Source organism: Arvicola amphibius, chromosome 4 (genome assembly GCF_903992535.2).
Source record: "Arvicola amphibius chromosome 4, mArvAmp1.2, whole genome shotgun sequence".
Classification (NCBI taxonomy): Eukaryota; Metazoa; Chordata; class Mammalia; order Rodentia; family Cricetidae; genus Arvicola; species Arvicola amphibius.
The window spans coordinates 118494936-118516380 of NC_052050.1; the positions used below are offsets into that span (position 1 = coordinate 118494936).

At 43.6% G+C, this 21445-nt stretch overlaps 1 protein-coding gene across 2 annotated transcripts in view; it reads left to right on the forward strand.

Moving 5' to 3' along the window:
- Galnt7 (polypeptide N-acetylgalactosaminyltransferase 7) overlaps positions 1 to 21445 on the forward strand; it is a 132348-nt gene that overhangs the window by 85552 nt on the left and 25351 nt on the right. For both annotated transcript variants that reach the window (XM_038326729.1, XM_038326728.1), the window contains exon 3: positions 19332 to 19498. In XM_038326729.1, coding sequence (XP_038182657.1) covers positions 19332 to 19498 — 167 coding nt within the window. The remainder of the gene's footprint in view (positions 1 to 19331; positions 19499 to 21445) is intronic.

Genomic DNA, 21445 nt, shown 5'->3' on the forward strand with positions numbered 1-21445 from the left:
TTCTATAGTAATAAAGAGCAGGACCAGTGAAGACGGGAAAATGTCTAGAGGCTCGGTGGGTAAAAGCACTTGCCACCAAGCCTGGTGATCTGAGTGTTGTCCCTCGGAGGCACATGGTATAAGGGAAGAGCCAACTCCCACAGTTGTTCTCTGACCACACACACACATGCATGCCCCATCCCCACACACACATGTGCCATCCACTCACAATGGAAAGGTAAAGCAAATGCAATAAAACTGTTTTAAAAGCATTACAACATTGTGAAGGAAAATGCTACATGACCCGTTGCATTGGATGCTAATGTAAGAAATAAGTTTAATTTTTTTTTAACATCAAAGCAAAGTAAATATGATATCAGTCCCCACCTGACTCTCTTAAAGTGTGGGCATAAAAGTAAAATTCTAGTTGTAGGTTTAAGGGCTTCTGCTTAAACATAAGGTGAAGAACTCAAACCAAGAAGAGAACAGAAAAGTTCCCCAAGAGCAGAGCCCTGAGGGACTGGGCCAACATAACTATCATGTCACACCTGTCACCGAGACCCCAGATGCTGTGCTGTGGGTCACATATGAGGCCACATAACTAAGTACAGGAGTTGTGAAAATTTTGGCAGTAGCCAAAAAAAAAAAAAAAAAAGTTCTGAACCTGCAACAACCAAAAATTAATTCAGAACTAGTCAATGCAGAATGAGTCCCAAGTGTTTCTGCAGACAGAAACATTCTGTATCATGGGACTTCTCTGCAGCCCTGGCTCTAGACGTGCAGCACGTACATGTAGCGTTCTACACACCATCTTGCAGTGTCTGTCTGGAACATCTCAGCTGTCCCAGTGTATGATGTATACATGTATCATACGGTGTATGATGGATGACCTGTGTTTCACAATACATATGATGTTTTCTGCTTTCATAGAGACAAAATTAAGCTGCAGGAAACAAAGCCAATATCTTTCTGTTGTCATTCATCACCTGTTAACTATCAGATTACCTGGATGGATTGTGTCCAAATGTTTGATTTTTAAAATTGCTGTTTGATGCTGGGAGAGCACCTCGTGGGGACCTAAGTTTCAACGTCCCAGGAACAGGGGAAGAGAAACTTACTGTTTGGTTTTGAGTAGTGGGCGAGTTTCATATAAAAAAGAAATACAATAGACTTTTGTTTGGGGATGAGGATAGAATTTCCAACAGGCTTCTGCCACCCTGTGCTGCAGGCTTCTGTTAAGCAGCTTCCATGGCCTTGGCAACTGTAAAGTCAAGAGTAAAGGTGTGGAGCCAGGTACCTCCAACCCCAGGCCTGGGGTGGCAGAGGCGGGCAGATCCCTGGGAATAAAGAAAGCTGCAGAATGAGTCCCTGCCTTGAAACAAAACAGAACCTTGCAAAGCAGCAATGCTTTGCAGCGGAATTACCACCTTAGCAAGTCTGAGCCTGAGAACAGGGGGCTTGGGGTTCACACACCGCAGAGTCCCATGGAGAGCAAAAGAAAGCAATCAGCCTGACAGCCAGCATTTAGAGATCTTTGATTTCCTCTTCTAGCAAATATGGATCATCAATATGGCTCCTAAAGTTACTGTGAGGAACAAATGTAATAAAGAGCTCAAAAGGTGACTATCCCAGTAGGTAACAGGAGTCCCACTGGTTGGAAAGCAAGATGGTTAGGGACCATCTTTTCCTCCTGTGTCACAGAGCAGGGGTTCTTGCCTCTGAAAAGACCCCCCCCCCCCATTGCATGGCATTCACCCTTATCCTGGAGTGTGTTAGCCTCCTCCTCATCTTTCATCCTTCTTTCCTACAGAGGAGAGTAGGAACGCTCAAGACAAGGAGAGAACACAGAGAGCCTTTGCACCAGCAGAGGGTAAAGAGATGCTTGCTTTTCTGTGTGAGAGATCAACCTCCACCTTGCATCACAAGAGTGAAGAAAATGCATCATGGTGTAGGGCTTAGCATTTCAGTAATATTAAATAAATACTTCTTAGTAAAGAACACCTTTGTCATTTCTGAATACCTAACCCTATAATCTAGCCCTAGAATTCTTTCGGCTAAGCATCTTTGTAGGCTAACCTAGCATCTTGTGAAGAGAGCACATTGTCCTTGCAAGGGTAGGCTGTCATAAAACAGGCTAATTTCCCTCTGACTGCCTCTTGGTTACTGCTGTTGCTAAGTGGCAAGGCCGCCCTCCTCATCTCTTGCTGTTCGTTTGGCAGCTTCAGCTTGCAGGGCATTTTTATGTGTTGTGTCTTTAAATATTTCCCTGAGTGTTCTTGACTTACCCTGACTTCTTTGAAATGAGTCTATTGACTACTCTCTGGCATCGTTTAGGTTCTTAGCAGAGCATACATTTAATTTTAATTGAGAAGATGTAACCCCATCTCTGTCTTTCACATCCTGCATGTAGAAGCATGTGCCTGTGGAGTGGAAATCTGTTTGGCCAGCACTCTTCATCTTTTAGTAAACAGTCAAGAGTGACAAATTCCATAGCTGAGCCCAACTCCCGTTCCTCCCTCAATACAATACTAGGAGTTGAACCAGAGCCTTGATAGTAAGAACGTGGTCCCACCTCCCAATACATGGTTTCAATAACTGCCTGCATGGATGAAATGTCATGTCTGCGCCCTGCATTTTGATGTGTAATTAGTTCATCCCAGGGCTGCTCTATAGTGACAATACTGTCTTTCGGTACTGAGCTATTGCTCCAAGGTGTCGTAGTTAGGGTTTTATTGCTGTGCAGAGACACCATGGCCCTGGCAGTCTTAGAAAGGAAAGCATTGCATTCAATTGGGGCTGGCTTACTGTTCGTCATGGCGAGAAACATGGAGGCATGCAGGCAGACCTGGTGCTGGAGAGATAACTAAGTGTTCTATGTCTTGATCCATAGGCAGTAGAAGCCACGCTGGACATAGTTTGAGCTTGTGAGATCTCAAAGCCCACCTCCACAGTGACACACTTCCATCAACAAGGCCACATCTCCTAATAGTCTCTTCAAGCTATTCAAGCATTCAAACATATGAGTCTCTGGGGGCCATTCCTATTCAGACCCACTCACAAGTGGAAAATACAGGGTTAGGCTTTGCAAACTTCTGGCCACAACATTTTTTCAATACTTCATTTTATTTTATGTATGTGACTGCTTTAAAACACCTCCCACTCCTTCTTTGTAGACTATTGAGTATTTGACAGAAACTATGGCCACGGGGCCGTAACTCATGCCTACACAAACCTTATGGAACAGGATTTTCTTCTGTAAGGCACAGCACGGTGTCTTTGTGCTTCAAAACGCTAGCTAGCACTTTGGTATTACACTTGGGGCCATTTTAAACAACGAACTCCTCAACAAAAAGTATAAAAAGGAGAACAATGGGGCATTAAATAGTCTACACAAGGATACATTCTCTGTACAAAAGCAGAAACAATGAGAGCATCATCTTGCCTGTCAGATAGCTACAGGTTCCATCCTCATTGTGGACAAAGGCTGAATAATGAAGATCCACTAATACAGTAAATATTTTTACTTGACATTTTGTGCCAAAATAAAATCTGATAATGACGTATAGAAATGTCACGAACGAAAAAAGCATAAAATATTAAATTTTTTCCATACGAAGAACAGAAATAAATTGACCTATGATGATGATGATGTCACCCATATGTCATCTTTTTTTCTCTACCCCACCCACCTTTCTTTGTTTTAACATTTTTCAAATGTTTCACTGTTAAAATGGGTTTAGGAGGAAGTTGGAGTCCTCCCTAGCTGTGCTCCCCAGAGGCTGCTGCCGTCTGGGGCATAAGCGATGGAACACTGGCAGCTTTCTGCACTGTCTGGAACATTACTAGATTTTGTGTTGCAGTAGTCTCTGTTGATTAGACTACCCAGTCAGAGTTCCACAGGTGCTGATGGCTGTGTAAACATAGCAGTGCCCTCCCCCTCCCAGGCACTGGGCCCATCACCTTTCCTCAACAGGTGGCTGCTTGAGTGAATCATTCTTGGCCTCAGATGTGACATAGTTCAGCTGACGATGAAGTCTGGTCCTAGGGATGAGGGCAACAATTGGAAAGTCTTATGGCTTGTGTAATACGGAGAACTTGATTCCTGGGGTGAAAATATGTATTTTTGTTTTGTTTTTTAACCTATGACAGTGAGCCTTACAAGTGTCTGTGCTCTCAGAGAAAAACGACTTAGCAGAGAGACATCAGCTTCAGGAAGTGGTCCATACAGTATTCAATGGATCTGACCAAATTACCCATCACTCTTTAAAAGCCAAAGGCCACATTATGTGTTACAGGTGTTTAGGGAAATTACAATTTAGTAGAATTGGTGTTCAGCGTTGTGATGTCTTCGGTACGGAGGAAGCTTCCGAACTGATCTCTTTTCATGAAGGTTTTAGTGTGAATTATGACCACAAAGAGTAATGATGTGGGGCTCGCCCCAGTGGTCATCAGTGCCTGCCACAAGCAAGCTGGCTTTGATGACTGGACTATGAGACAAGCATTCAGACAGCAGAGCTCTGAGGAATCGGTTAAATGCTTTCCATGAATACAGTTGCTTCAGTTACCACAGCATTTTATCTACTTGCAGACATTTAAGGAATTTCAGACTTCCTTACCCATGACATATACATAATGGAGCCCATCCCAATTACTTCAGAATATTAAGGATTTCCGAGGTGTACGCACAAGGTATAATTTTTCTACTGCATGAAGTACTTTATTTCTAAAGTGGTGAAAACTAAGTAGAATTACTGGATAATATTTGAAACATGATAGTGGACCCCTAGTGCTGGCTTTCCAGATTGGATTTAGAGATCAGCAAATGTTAGGACTGGCCCTACGTAAACATCTCTTTCTTCAGAGTTCTGTTTTTGTTTTTCCTTTGTACATGAACACGTTTTTCTTTTCTTTAGATGACATGATCCTTACAGAAACGGCCTTCTTGTGGTTGTGTTGTGTGTAATGGATCTGTTGCATTAGTGCATTTAGCTTTGCAAGGACTATAAATTACATAGATTTAGACAGACAACACTTTAAGCAATGAGTTATTACATGCTTAGTGGCTTCTCCAATCTGTGTGCAAAGGCCATTAAGAAATCCAAATATGTATCAATTGTCACATGCACATATCTTAATTTGCCAAATTCTGCATTATAAGTAACATCCATTTGCCATGAATGATTAGGAAGCAGGCCTGGAGGATTTACTCCCAGATGAGGTACACAACTAAATACTGTGGACATTTTATATCATTGCTTAACAATCTAATGAGCAGTTTCTCTTGTTAACCCAAATTGTTTTCCTAAGCTTTTACTATGTTGATGATATAAAGCATGTGATCACTGAGCAAGCTCAACCTGAGATAAAGTGATCAGTTGAGTAAGTTTTGTAGGTCCTATACATGCTTGCCAAAATTGATTATGATTAATATCATGTACCTGCTGTTTCTGCATTGCGTATTCCACCTGCTCTAGCACCTTTCTAACAGCGTCTGTAAGGTATCTGGTGGAACTGGGGCCACTACTCCCCTTAAGAATTTCACTTAGTGGCTCAAGGTCTCCCATGTGGAACTCAGCCACTGAATATTTCCTAACGATCTCTGAAAATCATTCAGAGTCTGTAAGCTATCTTTTCTCATTTCCAATTTCTGAGGTATAATTTCTTTAGGATATAGCATATGACCTAAATACTGGAAAGGTGGCTGCCTTTGCACTTTCTCTGGGGCGATAGCTAACCCTGCATGCCCAAGACTCTGCTGAAGTTGCCCATATGTCTCAAAGAAAATTTCTTCATTTTTATGGGCAAGCAAGGTATCATCCATATAATGAATAATATAAACTTGTGGAAATTGATCTCTTACATTTTGTATAGCCTGAGCCACAAATTTCTGGCATAACGTAGCCCTGTTTGCCATACCCTGAGGCAAGACACTCCAATGATATCTTCTCATTGGCTCTTTGAAATTAACTGATGGAATACTAAATGCAAATCTGTGACAATCTTGTGGCGCCGAAGGGATGATATAAAAACAACCATTTAAATCTAAAATATTTTTTCTTTGTGTGTGTGTGTGTGTGTGTGTGTGTGTGTGTGTGTGTTTTAAAGACAGGGTTTCTCTGTAGCTTTGGGGCCTGTCCTGGCGTTGGCTCTTGTAGACCTCGAACTCTCAAAGATCTGCCTGCCTCTGCCTCCCGAGTGCTAGGATTAAAGCCACTACCACCTGGCTAAATCTAAAATAATCTTATAGGTGTCTTTTGGTATGACGGTAGGAGAAGGCTACCCAGGTTATAATCCCATTGACTGTATGGTCTCATTAACCTCTCTGAAATCTGTATCAACCTCCATTTTTCTGATTTCATTTAAATCACAAAAATAGGAGAATTCCATGGGGAATTGTAGGGCGTAATGTGACCATTACCCAGCTATTTCTGCACTAACCGCTGGGTAGCTTGTAGTTTTTCTTCTGTTAGAGGCCACTGATTTACTCATACAGGCTTGTCACTTTTCCAAAAATTGAGTCTGCATGGGGTGCAGGCCTTTCAGTGGCCTCTCCTAAAAATTCTCTAATCCTGCCCTGGGAGGCCTTTTGTTTGGTATTTTAGGATCAGTCCTTCCCTCATTCACCTTGCCAAGCCCTTGATTGGGCAACATCCCTTGTTGGAACATTTGATTAAAATAACTGTGTTGGGGGAATATAAATATGCCCCCATTTTGGTCATAATGTCTCAGCCCCACAAATTTACACATAAATGAGGAACAATGGATAGCCGAAAAGTTCCTTAATGCCCCTCTCCATCTCTCCAGTAAAGCTCATTGCTGCTTTGTTCAGGATTTTGAGTCTGACTGATCCCTTGTAACTGTGTAGTAGTCTCTGTTTTAGGTCACCTTCAAGGCCATTGACTGGCAGCTATAACAGAAATACCACCAGTATCCAGAACACCAGAGAAGCTTTTTCCATGTATAAGCAAAGTGAGTTGTGGCTGCTGTGGACCTACGGCTGTAGCCAATAGTCCCTGTCAGTCAGTTGTGTGGGTCTTGTTCTGATGGTGTCCCTGACCCATTTGATTCTTCCTCCCCATCCTCTGCAGGACTCCCCAAGCACCAGCTAATATCGGCTGTGGAACTGTGCCTTTGTTGCCATCAGTTGTGGATAAAGTCTCTCCGGTCTCTTTTATGGCTTTTTCTAGACTCTGGTCCCAGAACACTGCAGGCAGGACAAACTGTAGGTTTTGTGGCTGGGTTGGTTTCTCAGTCCCTCCACTTGAGGCCTTGTCTGGTTACAAAAGATGACTCATTCAAGGTCCGTGCTCCCCATTATCAGGAATCTTTGCTAGGGTTACTCTGGTAGAGTTCATGGAGTTTCCAGTGCCCTAGGCTTCCACCTCGCCCCCAATTCCAGTTGTTTCTCCCAGTTTTTTCTCCCTCCCTCCCCTGCCACCTGCTCCCTTCTTTTCCTAACTCCACCTGCTCCAAGTCCACCCTCAAAATCTATTCTATTTCCCCTTCCCAGGGCATCTTTGCCACCTCGCCCCGCCCCTTAAGCTTTCCTTGTTACTTAGCGTCGCTGGGTCTGTGGACTGACAATATCATGATTATCTTTTACTTTACAGCTAATATCCACTTATAAGTGAGTACATACCATGTTTGTCTTTCTGGATCTGGGTTATCTCACTCAGCATGATTTTTTTTCTAGTGCCACTCATATGCCTTCAAATTTCATGAAGTCATTTTTATTAAGAGCTGAGTAATACTCCATTATGTAATATACCATGTTATCTTTATCTGTTCTTTGGTTGAGGGACATCTAGGTTGTTTCCAGTTTGGGGCTATTATGAATAATGCTGCTATGAACGTAGTTGAGCCTAGTGTCCTTGTGGTAGGAAGGAGCATCCTTTGGGTATACACCCAAGAGTGGTATAGTTGGTTCTTGAAGTAGATTTATTCCTAACTCTGAAAAACCGCCATATTGATTTCCAAAGTGGCTCTACAAACTTGCACTCCCGCCAGCAATGGAGGAATGTTTCCCTTCCTCTGTATCCTCGACAGCGCGAGCTGTGACTTGTGTTTTTAATCTTAGCCATTCTGACAGGTGTAAGCTGAAATCTCTGAGTCATTTTGATTTGCGTTTCTCTGATGGACCCCTAAGGGTGTTGAACATTTCTTTAAGTGTTTCTTGGGCATTTGAGATTTCTTTGTTAAGAATTCTTTTTAGATCTGTACCCCCATTTTTAAATAGAGTATTTAGCTTGTTGATGTCTGGTTTCTTGAGTTCTTTAAATGTTTGTTTGTTCTCTTTGAAGCACTGTTTTCTTACCTGCATGCTAGGCATTCCTCTCCCTGCTTGGCTATAATTCATTTTGTTGACCCTTTATTTAGGGACATTTGGAAATATTTCTAGTTTCTCACTATTGTAAAAACTGCGGTGATGGACAAGCCTGGGCCTTGGTCTCTGTGCCCATTATTAGTTATCTCAGGAGGACAGATTTCTAAGGGAATGTCTGCCAAAGAACCGCTGACCTTCCTTTTACTCGGTAGTATCTTTCAACTCCGGAGCCTCTCTTCCGCTGTCCCTCGTGTTCAGGTTCCATGTTGCATCCACACCATACAGAGTGGATTTGCTTTTCTCTTCGATAACTATCTCCTTCACATATTGGCTTGTCTCTAATTCTGTTAAAAATTCAGGGACTTTGAGGAGAAAACACAAATCCATGGTCTACTGTTCCATGTTGCAGTGGCAGAAGCTCACTTGTAATGTGGACATGCCTTAAGCCCTTGGGTCCCCTTCGAGGTTTTCAGTGAACTAGAACGCTTTCCAGAAGTCTTGAGTTTGAGCCTTCCTGTCACCTGCCTGCTTCCGGGTGAGAATTTACATACCGTCTCAGGTCATAGAATCCCATGCAGCAAACCACTTGACAACCAGCATCAACTCCATCCAAGTGGCTTGGCTTCAGAAAGTGTTCTGCAAAGTTCCTGCAACAATGTAAAAGAAAAATAAACATAGGAAGTAGGAATGTACCTGAGTAGAGTGCTTACCTACCTAGGTTCAGGCCCAAGTGCTGCATGATCCTGGTGTGCTGATTTAAGCCTATAATCGCAGCACTCCACTGGTAGAGGCAGAAGGATCAGAAGTTCGAGACCAGCCTGGGATACATATGACCAGATCTTGGGGAGACTGGGTGGATAGGAAACAAAAGTATAAAGACTCAGTGCCAGAAAAGAGGTAGACTCATGACTTCTTGAAACAGTATTATTAGATTTTCTCTTCTTTAATAGTTACTAAATACTATACACATATATATGTTTATATATTACATGTTAAGTGAACTACTTGGACTCTAATACTTTTAATCATGTAAGTCACTAAACACAGTTAATATAGTCTTGCTAGCTGCAGAAGCTGACTGGTCTGTGAATTGATAAATACTAGCTGTTTTTATTATGTTCTCGTCTCAACATCTGTAACCAAAGTTTTGCATTAGATTCGTCAAAAACTGATGTAGGGCTTCCCTTCATTTTGCAGTTATGGGATTAGTGTGGGCCATGGTGGAAGATTCCATAACTAAGCATTTCACAGCCTGCACTAGCTAACAATTCTCTGTGGGGGAATTATCCACTAACACCAACCTGAAGTTGCCATGCTACCCCTATGAGCATCTACCTCCTCCTCAGCTGTTAACAGAGTTGAAACGTGCTTTTGGAAGTGTGGGTCCTCCCTCCGTATGGGCGATGTGATTTCCACACTGTAATTAGAGCACTAGGAAGTGTCTTGTCGCTCACAGAGTGAGGAAAGGTGACGTGGGAGATGTCTCAAGAAGCAGCTGGAGGGATGTTTGCAAAGTGCGATCTTCAGACTGTCCTCTGCACAACTCTGTTTAATGAGTTGGTATGATGCCACTCATACGGTCGCCGCTGAGACCTTCATGAAAATATAGCTCGGTGAAGCTCATTACTGTTTGTCCCTGCCATAAGGACACTGCACATTTAAAAGTAAAAAATATCTGCCATCTGGACTTCACATCAAGAACATTAGTCACAGGTCTAAAAAACTCTAGTCAAACTGGCAGCCTCATAAACAGCATCTAGAGTAGGGGTGCACCATTAGCAGAATCCAGGCTAGCGCCACTTATTGTGTGTTCTTTGTGGGCAGTACCCTAGAACTGTGCTTGTCCAAGCCCTTCACGCTCTCCCATGCACTTTATAAACTGCATTCTTACTTCTTTTTCTATGCCTTTTTGTTTTTAAAAAAATCCATTTCTTCTATTTTTATTTTCTATAATGTTTCATTCTTTGTCTTCGTTTGCTGCCTGAAGTCCTTCACAGAGTGAGGCAGAGCATTAATTAACTAGCTCCAAGGTGCAAGCCTTTCTTGGCTGCTGATGCCTTCACAACTGTGCGTGGTCCACAGTGGGCTGCTGATCCTTAACTCCTCTTAGTGGTTGCTGCTTTAGCTCAGATATATCGGTGTTTGATAAGGTGGTCTCTCTATAAAATCAGAATATCCTGTGTAAGCACATATGTGGAATGAGAGTCCGATATAGCTATAGACATATGGCTCGCACTGTGAAATGTCCTCTTTCTCTTTTCTTTCCCAGGGGATTTTGAAGAAATATACAAGAACATATGTCCTGTCCTAGGACTCACTGCCAGATTTTTTTTCCCCAAATTGTGGTTTGAGATTTCAGATCATTAACTGGACACATCTGTCTGAGTATGTTTTTCTTTAAATTAAAGAAAAGGGGAAAACTATCCCCAAAACATAACTCAGCATTCTTAGTTTTTTAAAACATATTTAGTATCATTGACCCTTAAAGCCAGGCAGAAATCCTCCACGCTGCGTGCAGTCCTTTGTGTTAGTAGCCATGCATTCCTTGTGTATGGGCAAAAATATGGACTTCATTGGCCTATTTGCTCTATAAGCATGTGTGTGCAAGTGATACTTAGTAAATTGTAGTTTAAGGGAAAAGAACTTAAAGCTAGAACCGAAGGGTTCATTTTTAGACTCACTGCTGTTATTAACTGGCTGGGCAGGACGTTTAACCTAACAGCCACAGTCCCTGTGTGCAGTAAATGAATGCTAAAAGTGTCTCCCTAACTTGCAAGATTATAAGGAAGCTTGGATAAGATCATATGTGTGGGAAAGAGGGAAAGCTCTTAGAACCATATTTCCTGTCTGGGGTCAAGCAAGCCGTATACTTGGTGGCAGAAGTACCAGTTGCCTGGCTCAAACATTCTCCACCCTGCAGGACTGTTAGCGCCCTCCGATTCTTCACGGTGAGTTCTGAGAGCCCGAGCCTGTTGGACCCGTGCTGGGAAATGGATGCGTTAAGATTCCCCACGGGCACTCGTGTTTCTGCTTCATGTTCAGTGCAGTGCTGCCCACTCAGCTAGTGCCCCCTGCTTCTAGCCTGTGTGTCTCTGATGCCACCTGCTTCCTCAGCAGGCAGGCGGATGGCAACCATGTTTCTCATCAGCCCTTTGTTCCTGTCTCTCCCATGTCTTCTTGCACAGTTCTCGAGAATTCCGGCTCATGAATTCTGCTTCTTGTCCGGCTTGCTGGGCACTTTACCAGAGCAGGAGCACCAGCTGGGTGGCTGAAACGCAGCCGCTCTCATTCTTGGAGGTCCCCCGACCCAGGTTACTACAGAGAACACAACCTGAGTTCTTCGAAGATGACACCATATCTCGTTCCTCTCACTTGTTAGGAGCTCTGAATTCTAACCATACCATGAGTTTGACGCTGGATGGGGAACTGAGGGAAAGGGAAGGTGACATCATGGCTAATCACTGGACAGCTGTATTGCACTGTGGGGAGACAGGACACTGCCTCACAAAGAGAATGGAAATGGATATATACAGGATTTTTTTTCTGTTCTTCATTGTATTTATTATTGGGGGCTTTGTGTGTGAGAGAGGGAGGATGGTCATGTATGTTGCACTTCCTGTGTAGAGAACAGGAGTTGTGAGGCTGTCTCTCTCCTTCCACCTTTACGTGGGCCCTGGGGAATCTTACACTTGCTGTGCCATCATGCTGGCCCCCATCCCTCTCAGCAGAGGTCACAGTATTCCAGTGGGGATTCTTGCTCTTGATGTGCACGCTGCAGACGGCTGTGGCTTATACTGCTTTTTCTGTAGCTCTTAGCCCGGGATTCAGCCAGGAAAGGTTCTAGGAACCCTGCTTTGCTCAAACAGCCCCCTCTCCTCCAATCCAATGTCTGAGCATGAACTAACCCTCAAAATCTTAGCTCGGCCCTAGAACAAGACTTTAGTCCCAGGAATTGATGCAATAACCCAGCTATGGCTGCAACACAGGCCTTAAATCTTGTACACATGACAGACAACTGTCATTTGTTGAGATTGAACTTACCTGAGGGGGCAGGCCCAAAGCTGTCCACGGGCTTCACCTTCATACTTGCTCTGTTTTCCAACTGGGGTATTATAGAGTACACCCAAGCAAGGACGACTGTTAGCAGCTGTACTTTGTCCATTGCTTAGTTTTAATATGACAGGGTGATATACTTGAAATTTTTTCCAGGCACAGCCATTAATTCTGTGTAAACCGACTTGATTTTCAATCTCCCCAAAGAATGTAAGATTTATTATTCTCCCTGTCAATAATATTTGATTCATTATTACAGAAAAAATGGATGGTATTCGGGCAACACTGGAATAGAGTAGACCTATAAACATTTTGAAATCAAATCAACAAATATGTACTCAGAATTGACATAATCATGAAATTCTTGCTATTTGAGCAGAACTGAGCTTAGCTTGTCTGATATTTTCATTTTGCAGATAATAGGATGAGGGAGTTCTATTACCCCGGACTCGGATTTGACCTTCCAGGGAGGACTGACTAATAAGAACATTAGGGAAAAGTAATTAGTGTCTAGCAGAGAAGGAAAAGGGTACAGGCTCTTCACGGATGGAAGTCTGAGAAAATGATTAGGACGAAAACCAACTGCAGCTCGATTCCACTGTGCCTCGTCAAAAGGAAGACCGTATTATTAGTAAGGAAGGGCCAGTCTACATGGAGGCTAGACTAGGGGATCAAAGACACGGTGGTCACTGTACCCCACCCAGCTGTCTAGAATTATACCTAGACTCAGTTTGAAGCTCTGCACCCTTAAGTGGACTAAGAACCGTCAGGTCTTTCCCAGGAGCCACACTGATAAAATGCACGTCCAGAGAGGGCTAATGAGGAAGTAGCGCTATAGTTTGTTGTGTCCTTTGGTTGGTTGGTTTTGGTTGGGATTTTGGGGGGTTTTTCTTTTGGCTTGGTTGGTTTTTTTGTTGTTGTTGTTGTTGTTTGTTTTTGTTTTTGTTTTTTGAGACAGGGTTTCTTTGTAGCTTTGGAGCCACGCCTGGAACTCGCTCCTGTTGGTGCCTCAGGGGTCACGCGAAGATGGGGCAGACCACCAAAGCCTGTTAAACCAGAAACAAACTGTACTCCAAGAAAAAAAAATTAAAAAAAATAAATAAATCCCCATGGGGCACAAAAAGCTTATCAGCTAGCTGAGACCACAGCCAGAGATGTGGCTCTGGACTGTTCCCAAGCTCCCCTTCTTAGGGGCTTTATATAAAGAAGCAAGCATTAGGCATAAACAAAATAATTTTTATAATCTCAAGGTAAAACTCCGATACAAATTGCTTTTATTTTATTCTATTTTTTTACACTTTTCATTAACAGAAAGTTTCAGTTAAACTAGTGTTTGCATCTAGCCCGTTTTTTCTCTCTGGTACTTGCTGATGGTGTTTCCCGAAGCTGTGCACTCCCCTGATACTGCCACTTATGTGTAGCAGGGAAGGAGACGGGACAATGCAAAACCAAAACGTCACGTACACCCCATCGTTTAAAAGTTAACTCAGTTCACATCAGTTGCTGGTCGCGAGTGGCCAGGGTGTTATCTAAAAGCGAACCCTCAGTTTGCAGAGGCCTCTTCATCCTTGCAGACCGAGCGATGGGTTGTAAAACAAAGTAACCCACTATTACTAGTTAGTCCTGCTGACGGCCTGCTCTCATTCTCCTAGGTTTACAACTTTAGAGTTCTTTATTTCTACATTCTTATTTTTGGAGTCTACGTTTCTGTATTCTTAATCTTGGACTCTTCAGCTCTGTAGATCAGGCTGGCCTCGAACTTGCAGAGATCTGCCTGTCTCTGCCTCCCAAGTGCTGGGATTAAAGGCATGCGCCACCACCACCCAGCCATTATAGGTATTTTGTTTTGTTGGTGTTAAATTCTGTATTTTTCTGCATATGACACATTTGAAGGAGTAGCATCTATATTCTCCGGTGCTGGCACTGTACCTTTTCACCCAGAGTGCACTGAAACCACGCACTCACACCCCCTCCCAGTCTGTTGAGGTTGATGCACTGGGGTTAAAGGTTATAACTCTCGCCGGGCGGCGGTGGCGCACGCCTTTAATCTTAGCACTCGGGAGGCAGAGGCAGGCGGATCTCTGAGTTCAAGGCCAGCCTGGTCTACAAGAGCTAGTTCCAGGACAGGCTCTAGAAACTACAGGGAAACCCTGTTTCAGGGAAGAAAAAAAAAAGGTTATAACTCTCCATTTCATTGAAAATGGCACAGGCCTGTAATCCCAGCAGAGGCAGGCAGATATCTGTGTGTTTGAGACCAACCTGGTCTACAAAGTTACTTTCAGGATAGCCAGAGTTACACAATGAAACCCTGTCTCAACATCCCCCACACACACATCCGCAGAAAAGAAAATAGATATTTCTGTATGCTAAGTTAAATTTTATGCCTGCATTACTAATATGTTTGGGAATTTGGTGTAAGCGCCATTTCAAGTAGATTCTAAGCATTTTTCTCTTTCTTTAATTATTTAACTAAACAGTAATTTCAGCTGGAGGCTGGGAAAGCTCCATATTTATTTTTAAATGAAAGAAGGTAGTTAATAAAAGAAAAAGTCATTGGTTCTCAAATTATGGGTTTAATTCCTGGGCCTAAAAGTTCTTCCCTGTTAGATTTAGACTTCCTGCAGAATTAACAGGTGAGAGTCTAAAGGTGCAGCTTGTCAAAGTAAGGACTTGAGTGAATAATACAGAAATAAGATGTGGCTCTAAAAGGACACGAGTTGAGCCCCGGGCTCACACAGATACACAGGTGCATGCATGGGGTGCAGTGGATTGTTGACAGTGTGTAAATCACAGCAACTTAGGACCTCCGACTGCTGAGGTTTCCGGAGTCTGCTTAGCTAAGTAGTATTTATTGACAGTCTAATTACAAGGTTTTTAAATTATTCTATTTTAACTATGAGAGAGAGAGAGAGAGAGCACAAGCGCCTGTGTGTGTGTGTGTGTGTGTGCACGCGCGTGTGTGTGCACGCGCGCGTGTGTGTGTGTGTGTGTCTTATTAAGGAACACAGTGTGGGTGTCTGTGGAATGCCAGAAGGCATTAAATTCTTTGGAGATGCAGTTATGGGACATTGTAAGCCACCCCCACGGGTACTGGGGAACCTCACTGGGATCCTCTGGAAGAGCAGCAAGCACTCTCAACTATGGCACCAGCTCTTAGCCCCTATGACAAGGGTCTATATCAAACTACAAATGATACTAGAACTATAGAGATAGCGCAAATACATATTAATATGTGTTTCATTTTTTGGATTTGAAATCTACTTTTGTAAATTGCAGCTGTCATTATAAAATGCCTGGGGCAGGGGGATGCCTGGGGTGAGAATGCCTGCCGCACAAGTGTGAGGACCTAAGCTTGAACGCCTAGCACTCACATTTTTTGAAAATCAATCGTGACCTCACATGCCTGTACCCCCAGCACTGTGTGAGGCATTCTGGACCTGACATAGCTCTCCAGGCTCAATGAGAGACTTTCTCAAAGGAGTGCAGTAGAGAGCGCTAGACCAGGAAACCTGATGTCCTCCTTTTCCTACACAATGCATCCAAAGACGCTTTCTGCATTTTCTCCTGCTACCAAGCACTTGTCTCAGAAGTTACCATGAAAACCTTCCCTAGGATACCAAGGATCACTCCATGTCCCAAGCTTCTAATCTGAATATAAATACTTGTGATCAGAGCAGCTCCACGTAGCTGAGCTACCACTGTACTGTCCTTGTTGCTAAAAGACTGGAGCCTGAGATGCTGGAGAGCAGAAATGAGTCAAACGCACGCAACCAGACCCGTCCACCCAAACGCGGCTTCTTGCTGCAGTTAATTTTCTTTCCTTCACAGCTCCCAGTAAGCTATCCATGAGCATATGGTCAAGACCCCTAGGTAGCTACCTAGATGCACAGATAGTACCAGTCCTGTGTGTGTGTGTGTGTGTGTGTGTGTGTGTGTGTGTGTGTGTGTGCGTGTGTGCGTGTGCGCGCGTGCCTCATCTTTTCCTAAAAGTGTATTCTTCTGATAAAAGGTAGACTGCAAATTAAGTATCCTATAATCAATAACTGATCATAAAATAAGTTTTCGAATGTGCCTCTCCTGATATCTTAACTGTATAGTACTCTGTTACTGAGCCACAAGTAACTAGAACCCCAGAAAGCAAAAACGTCAGATAAAGGGAGGCTACTCTATTACACATTTTCCAGCAGTAAGGTAAGACATGCTGCAAACCTTAGTACCATGGATGGTTCTTTTTCTTCCTTTTCACATCTGTTTATTGTGTGCGGAGGTCAGAGTTCAGCTTGCAGGCGTCAGCTCTGCCTTCCATCGTAGGGATCAAACTCAGATCTTGGGGCACAGTGGTTAGGCACCTTTACCCACTGAGCCTTCTTGCCAGGCCAGGGTGTCGCTCCTTCCCTGGTGTTCATGTAAAAGTATTGTGGATGATGAGCATTCAGTGATCACTGTGCTGTGGCTTCTTCTCACCACAGCAAACCAGGAAAGCTGCCCAAGAGCTAAACTTTGTCAAGAACCTGCATTCAGTCAGCCTGCTTGTGGCAAAGGGAAACCTGTGGTTAAAGAAACCACAATCTGTGTCGCCCAAAGCTCTGGTTGGGCTGGCTCCTTAGCCCAGGCTGCACGCTTCCGTGGGATGTTTCTGTGCTGTGGAGGTCATGTTTCTCTCCTGCATCCAGTGATTGAAAGGCCATGCATTCTTGAGGTGCTGCCTTCTTCGGGCTCTGAGAGAGGGATCCCCTGTCTCCTTGAGTACACTGAAATCTTCATCAGCTTCTGAGACACTGGTTTTAGCCCGTTTTGTGTGACTACAGCAGACCTCAAAGTGAGAATTGGGAAGAAATGTAACTTCTCAAAATTCTGAGGGCTGAGAATCTTTCAGATTGAGGGTCAGGCATCGGCATGGATCTCCCACATCTAATCCCGGGGAAAGGTTTAAGAGCAGAATTGTTCCTGTGTAAATAGATGAGAGGAAGCAATAGGGGGCGCTAAACTCGTGGCTTTGAGAAACCCACTGTGATGGTAACTTTACTCACCCTCAAGGCTCCACCTCCCAACACTAAATGCCAGAGCATTTAGGGGTCAGGTTTGCAACACCTGAGCTTTGGGGACACATTCTAACCACAGAAAATCATGCTGCAGTGGCCTGGTGACTTTGGCAGCCATTGTGACTGGTGGCTCCTTCCTTGCCACCCTTACCCGGTAGCATCTCCAGCTTGGTCCTCACTGGATCCTCTGAGCCCTGCTTGTCGTCTAGAGCCAAACCTTGGCTTCAAGCTTCCGTGCCATAGCTTCTCTGTACGCTCTGATACCGCCTACCACTCTGATACCCAGCAAACAGCAAGCTGTGCACTCTTAGCTACTTTCTCTGCTCCCTACTGAAGTCCTGTGGAAATGTCTGGCCCTTGGATGTCAATCTAGAGCCAGAAGAGGCTGTAAGGAGAGGTGAGATAGCGACGAACCTTTCTCGGCCCAAATACACCTCTGCGGTTAGAGTTCTGCAGTGCAGACACCCCACACTGAGCTGTCTCCTGAAGCTCGGAATGAAATTGAGGCAAGCCTGTTCCGTCATCTACTAGTTTTGATGCTGCTGTGGTTTAGTTCGAGACAGGATCTCACTCTGTGGCTCAGTCTGTCCTAGAACTCACTCTGTCACTGAAGTGGCCCTTGACTTGATCCTGCCTCCACCTCTGGGGCAGATTCCTTACAGGCGTGAGCCACCATACTGGCTCTTCATCTGCTTTTGTTACAATCTGTCCTCTTGTTCTTTCCAGATTTTTCCACCGCTCCATACTAGGAGATCTGCTTTTTTTCTGGAAGGGGAAGGACTCCTCTTCCACAGAATATGGGCCATCAGGACGCAAAGGCTTCTCAGAGTAGGAATATGGTTTGGACATAGAAAGAGAAGAAAATACATCAAGTGGCTTTCAAAACCACCCTCCCCAACCATGGAGCAGCTCCTGTATGTTAGCTGCTAGGAACACGGCACTGAATGGAACGAATGACGCTCTGTCCTTAATGAATTAAGGTCCTGAGCATCTAGAAAGACAGATTCCTAGATAAGGACATAGAGCCAAGTGAAATGGCCATCAATAAGAAAATAATTAAACCCCTTAAGGAACAGCTCATGGTGTGGAATCTTATACAATAATGGTTTAAAGCCATGTCAATACACCCACGCTCTGTCTTCCAGCTGGGTTCAAGGAATTTAACCAGGTTTGCTCAGCAAGTGTCTTTACCCTCTGGTCTGTCCCACAGGCCCAGGCCCAAGATTTATCCTTTCCGACTTCTGTATCATGAACAGTTACCCTGGAAGAACGTGAGGCTCAACTTTGGCTTACCCCGTTCGGATGTGCTCTTCAGGTCTTCCTGACTCTGGAGTCTTCCTTAGACCCTGCTCTGAGATCCTGCTAGGAAAAGGCTTCCAATAGCTTTATTCCCGCTGTCCCTGTCTCAAACATTCTTTTTGTAGAATAACCAAAGGTCCATCTTTCGTCAATCCAGGAGGCCCAGACGATGTTAGAGCTGTACTCATTCACGAGTAAATTTCCCAAAGACTCCCATGTGTTCCTGGTTAGCCTGCTTCATTTTTTCCTGAATATTTCTTACTGTCATATTAGACAACAGGATAAATCTCTTGCACTTACAGCTCAAGTTTCAGAATGGACTATAAAGTGCTCTCTGTGTCGTAGAAAACAAGCTGACAGCTGTAATAGTATCTTCAGCATCCTCAGCATTGATTCATAAACTTTCTCTTTTCTCACACAGTGTGCTGTTACCAAGGAGCTGTATCTAAGAGTAACTTTCAACAACAGCCTCTCTCTTTGATCTTATGTTTCTGCTGAGATCCAACGCTCTTCATACTGTTCCTTAGATAAGGCAATAGTATTTAATCCAATCAGAAAAAGTCAAATCACAGAGATGTGAAGCCAAGTGTTATAGATTCCCTTTAAATATAGATGATGCAATTTTCTTTTTACAGATGCAAGTATTGGCATTATGATGAAAACCTGCTCACATCAAGCGTTGTCATTGTCTTCCACAATGAAGGATGGTCAACCCTCATGAGGACAGTCCACAGTGTGATCAAAAGGACACCAAGGAAGTATTTAGCAGAAATTGTGTTAATTGATGATTTCAGCAATAAAGGTAATAATAATGGCTATAGGCTTGACATCTTAACTATAAAATTCTGGCTAGAAAGTAAGTTAATCAGAAGTAATTGTTAAGATGGTATAGCAAAATAATTAAGTGTTTAAAATGTTGGGTATCTACTGTTCTGTTACTGTGTTCTCACTGTGCCAAGCACTGTATGTGGATCATTTTGTCTAATCCTAACAGCAACCTTTCCGGTATTATAATTACCTCTATCTTATGCAGGAGGCTCAAAGAAACCATGTGACTTGCCAGCAGTCACAGATGTAGTCATTAACTGCTGGATCCAAATCCTTGAGTTCAAGACTGTCATTAAGCATTGTCTGATGCTGTACCAATTCCGTGGGACTTGGATTTCACAAATTGGGTCATAGGAATCACTTACTGACAGATTGAACAGCAGGGTCATGTGTATTTTGCAATGCCAACCACCTGAAGTTCCAGCCATGGCTTCGAAGCTGAAATCCATGTACCCATCTCCCAGTCTTCACTTTACACTTGACCAATGATACACACACTGAATTTGGCCTGAAATGGGGTGGATTAGTCACTTTCCTTGGTGCTGTGGCAGACTACCTGACAAAAGCAACTTAAGGAGAAAAGGGCTCTTTTGACCCACTGTTTGAGGGTGCATTGAGTCCATGGTGAGAAAAAGGGAGATTGATGTTGGTGTTCAGCTCATATTCTCCTTCTTTTCAGTCAAGGACCCAAGTCCATGGGATACTGCCTCCAGCATTCAGAGCTGGATCCCACCAGGCTCCTCCATTAACCATTACACTGGTCATTACACGGGCTACTTCTTAAATATAGAACACATCTTCTGCCACTCATTTTATTCTATAGTTGATTTAAAATAGTAAACAAAAAGAAGTTATGAAGGTTTTTTAACCTTTTTTATTTATTCTTTGTGTCTTTCACATCATGCATCTCCATCTCCATTCACTTCCCCATCCCTTTGTATCCGCCCTCAGCCCTCGCAACTCCCTCCGCTGCCCGAAAATAAAAGAAAATGAAATTTAAGAAAAAATAAAAGAAAAAACCAGTCTCCTCATGGAAGCTGTAGTGTGACATAGTGAATCACGTGATAAACCCCCTTACCCACACATCTTTACTTGCAAGTGTTCATTGCACAGAGTCATTGGTCTGGTTTGAGGCCCTTGGTTTCTGCTACACCATTGGTGTGGAACGGGAACTCCTCTGGGCTATCCTGCTGTTGCCCTATGTTGTGGAGATCCTGCAGCTTTTGATCTGTAGATCCCATGTAGGTTTTTTTGTTTTGTTTTGAGAGGTTGAGAGGGGAGAGAGAGAGAGAGAGAGAGAGAGAGAGAGAGAGAGAGAGAGAGAGACAGAGAGAGAGAGACAGAGAGAGACAGAGAGACAGACAGAGACAGAGACAGAGAGAGACAGAGACAGAGAGAGAGAGAGAGAGAGAGAGAGAGAGCACAAGCGTATGTGTGGGAGACCCAAGCTAGCCTTGAACCCTTCGTGTAGCTAAGGATAGCCTTCAATTCTTGTTCCTGCCTCCACCTCGCAAGCCCTGTCATCACAGGCTGCACCTGGCTTGTCCTTCGTTCTTTTAAAGGAGACAGTTGCAGTATGTAGGCAAGTGTTGGGCCATCTTGGTTCAGCTTGGCAAGAGACTGGTCAAGCGGTGATTTTCTAGAGAAGTGAATTTTTAAAGTTCATTGTGAATAATTTCTTTCAATACATTATTGTAAGTTAAATATGTATTCCTAATTACAGAAATGTGGAAACAGTCCTGTGGCCCAGGTCCTAAGTCAACATGCAAATGAAAATGAATGTTGCTTCTTCAATGCAAACCTGCGTGTTTGTTTATTTTTGCTTGTCACCAAGCAGTTGAAGTGTTTGGAACTGACGGAAGCGCTCAGCTACTCAGTAAGAGCAGGTTGCTTATGCTCTGACAAACACGTCTCAAGGTTT